At 35.2% G+C, this 2,559-nt stretch overlaps 1 protein-coding gene across 2 annotated transcripts; it reads right to left on the bottom strand.

The window, feature by feature from the left end:
- Positions 1–364: 364 nt before the first annotated feature.
- On the bottom strand, positions 365–1,820 carry LOC111915113 (probable histone H2A variant 3). Of its 2 annotated transcripts, none has more exons than XM_023910802.3 (3): positions 1,627–1,820; positions 1,098–1,239; positions 365–895 (listed from the first exon to the last, which is right to left on the bottom strand). In XM_023910802.3, the coding sequence occupies exons 2-3, from the start codon at positions 1,218–1,220 to the stop codon at positions 599–601; spliced, it is 420 nt and encodes a 139-aa protein (XP_023766570.1). In that variant the 5' UTR covers positions 1,221–1,239; positions 1,627–1,820; the 3' UTR covers positions 365–598. The 2 variants fall into 2 exon arrangements, with proteins under 2 accessions (XP_023766570.1, XP_023766569.1); XM_023910801.3 differs by having other exon boundaries at positions 1,098–1,228; positions 1,627–1,782.
- Positions 1,821–2,559: the final 739 nt, after the last annotated feature.

Below are 2,559 nucleotides of genomic sequence, written 5' to 3'. Positions count from 1 at the left end.
TACAAGGTGTCAGATTCCGGACCAAAATCCTACCAACCAACACCCACTCCGAAATGAGATCATAAATACTCCAGAAAATCATATTCCGGATCAAAAGTCCGGAACAAAATTACATGCTCTAAAATATAATATTCCGAGGCATACCATCAATTTCTCAAAAAAAAATGTTTCTTACTTTTATTAAAATGGTTGTTTATAAAGATTAGATCACTCGATTTCCCTTCATTTCATTATGGTCGATTCCCCCAACATTTTATTATGGTGAATTCCCCCGTTACCTTGAAGAGCCAGAGCAAATACCAACCAACAACTTGTTAATTTACAAAATTTTAAAAATAAATTAATTCACAAGCATACCCAAAAATGACAACAAAATAACAACCGGTTTTATATAAGTTACACCAATTAAAAAGCCATACCATGTCCATGTTCATGTCCAATCCTACAGTCTACAGTTCAAAGGCATACTACATACGCCCTTGGCACAAATTACAAACACACCAACTACACAGTCAACAACTTCAACAAAGTTTTGATTAAGATCCATGAAAAAAAAAACATCTAAGACAAATGTAGTTAAAGGATGAGTGATGGGTGTTTATTCCTTTGTGGTTTTGTTGATAAGAGACTTGTGAATGTGAGGGATGACACCACCTCCAGCAATGGTGCCTTTGATTAGGGTGTCAAGTTCTTCATCACCACGAATAGCAAGCTGCAGATGACGTGGCGTGATCCTCTTCACCTTCAAATCCTTGCTGGCATTTCCAGCCAACTCAAGTACTTCAGCTGTTAGGTATTCAAGTATGGCTGCTGAGTAGACTGCAGCAGTTGCTCCAACTCTTCCGTTTGCAGATGTTCTTGTTTTGAGGTGGCGGTGGATTCTTCCAACTGGAAACTGAGTTGCAAAATCACAAGATTTGATTTCAGTTTATTAGTTGTTACACATGACATCAAAGAAAAGGACATGAACGATTATTGTAGTTACATAAACGTTATTGTACGCATTCACAAAAGAAAAATGGAACAGATGTATTAGGGATTAAATGACAAAATCATAAGGAACAAAAAGGAGATTCTTAGATAGATTGGGTGGATACCTGAAGACCAGCTCGAGATGATCGGGAAGTTGGTCTCTTCTTGTCTTTGTCTTTGTTAGCTGCAGCTGCAGCTGCCGCCGTTGTTTTTCCGGCCAAGAGTCCCTTCCCACCTTTTCCTGCCATTTTCGCACCTACACAGCCACTTCATAAATGAATTCCGGTAAAACAAAATTAAATACAACATGAAAAACAATCATATATGAATAATCAAAAAGAATTGTGGCTAAATCAGGGGAAGAAATAGTCAAGGGGCAATATTACAAACACATATCGAATTAGGGTTCTGTGTAGTCTAATAAATCCACGCATAACGATAGTAATTAGAATCCTAAAACAAAAATTAAACCAACCGGAAAATATTCAACTCTGCTTAACGGAAAACCACTTATAAACCTTACATGCGCATATCAAATCGAAACTATGAAGAATTAAAACACAAAATCAAATAAAACAACTTTCCATCGTTATAATTCAAGATGCTTCAACGAAAACAACAAGATATAATCGATCGAATCAAATCAACACGAACCTAAATACCAAAGAATGAAGGAAGAGTTTGCGAAGATGCGGCTTAAGGCGTTGATAGTTCTGGGTCTCACGATTTATGAGCTTCGAGAGTATAACTTGTTTGCTTTTGCAGATTTGGCGGGTCGATCCAGTGGTGGGAAATAGGGTTTTCAAAAAATTTCGCCTTCCCTCTTCTTTAATCAAAAAATTCACCTTTGATGCTCAAGCCTTCAAGTTCGATGCAACGAATGATACAAATAACAAGGCCACAATGCGGCCCGGTGACGAACCGCCCATTAGACTATATCCGGCCCATTAAGATACATGAAATATGACCTCTTAGACGTGTACATCTGCGGGTCTGGATCCGTCTCGGGTTGGTCTCGAAACGGTCTAAATCTTTTTCAGACCGGTCTAATCATGGTCTTTTTGTGCGCCTTTTTCAGTTCAATTTTCGGGTTTTTCGGTCGGTTTTCGGTATTTGTTGATTTTTTAGTTTCAGTTTCGAGTTTTTCCCTTAAAAAATATGTTATTAACACCAAAATACCAAAGTGATATATTAAACTTTATAAAAAAAGATACACTTAATTTAACAGAAGAAAAAAAAAATGAAGTTAAATAGTGTATGATTCAAAATTATGTAATTAAAAAAAATGATATATTTATAAACTTTGGCTTGCATTCTTTTTTAAGATCGGTCTCGTACCTCTATGCAAAAGATATATGATTTAAAATACACAACATTTCAAATCAAATCGATTTTAAATTTTTTTAAAATTGTTTACTTAAAATAACAATATACTTCACATCCCAAAATTGATTTATGTTTCGAGAAACGAATCACATACTGAAATTGGTTGTTTTTGAAATAACAACTATTTAAAAAAATAATAAAAAAATCTTTAAATTGCAAACGAAGCTAAATTATTACATAGAAAGATAACCAGCTTTGTCT

Source organism: Lactuca sativa, chromosome 5 (genome assembly GCF_002870075.4).
Source record: "Lactuca sativa cultivar Salinas chromosome 5, Lsat_Salinas_v11, whole genome shotgun sequence".
NCBI lineage: Eukaryota > Viridiplantae > Streptophyta > Magnoliopsida > Asterales > Asteraceae > Lactuca > Lactuca sativa.
Note: the sequence above shows the minus strand (reverse complement) of the source record. Positions and strands in the feature narration are given on the sequence as shown.

Excerpts from the sequence above, each read along its gene's own strand:
- LOC111915113 (XM_023910802.3), bottom strand. The coding sequence starts at position 1,220 with ATGGCAGGAAAAGGTGGGAAGGGACTCTTGGCCGGAAAAACAACGGCG. Across the intron at positions 896-1,097 it reads CATCTCGAGCTGGTCTTCAG|TTTCCAGTTGGAAGAATCCA; the intron begins GTATCCACCCAA and ends TTTGCAACTCAG.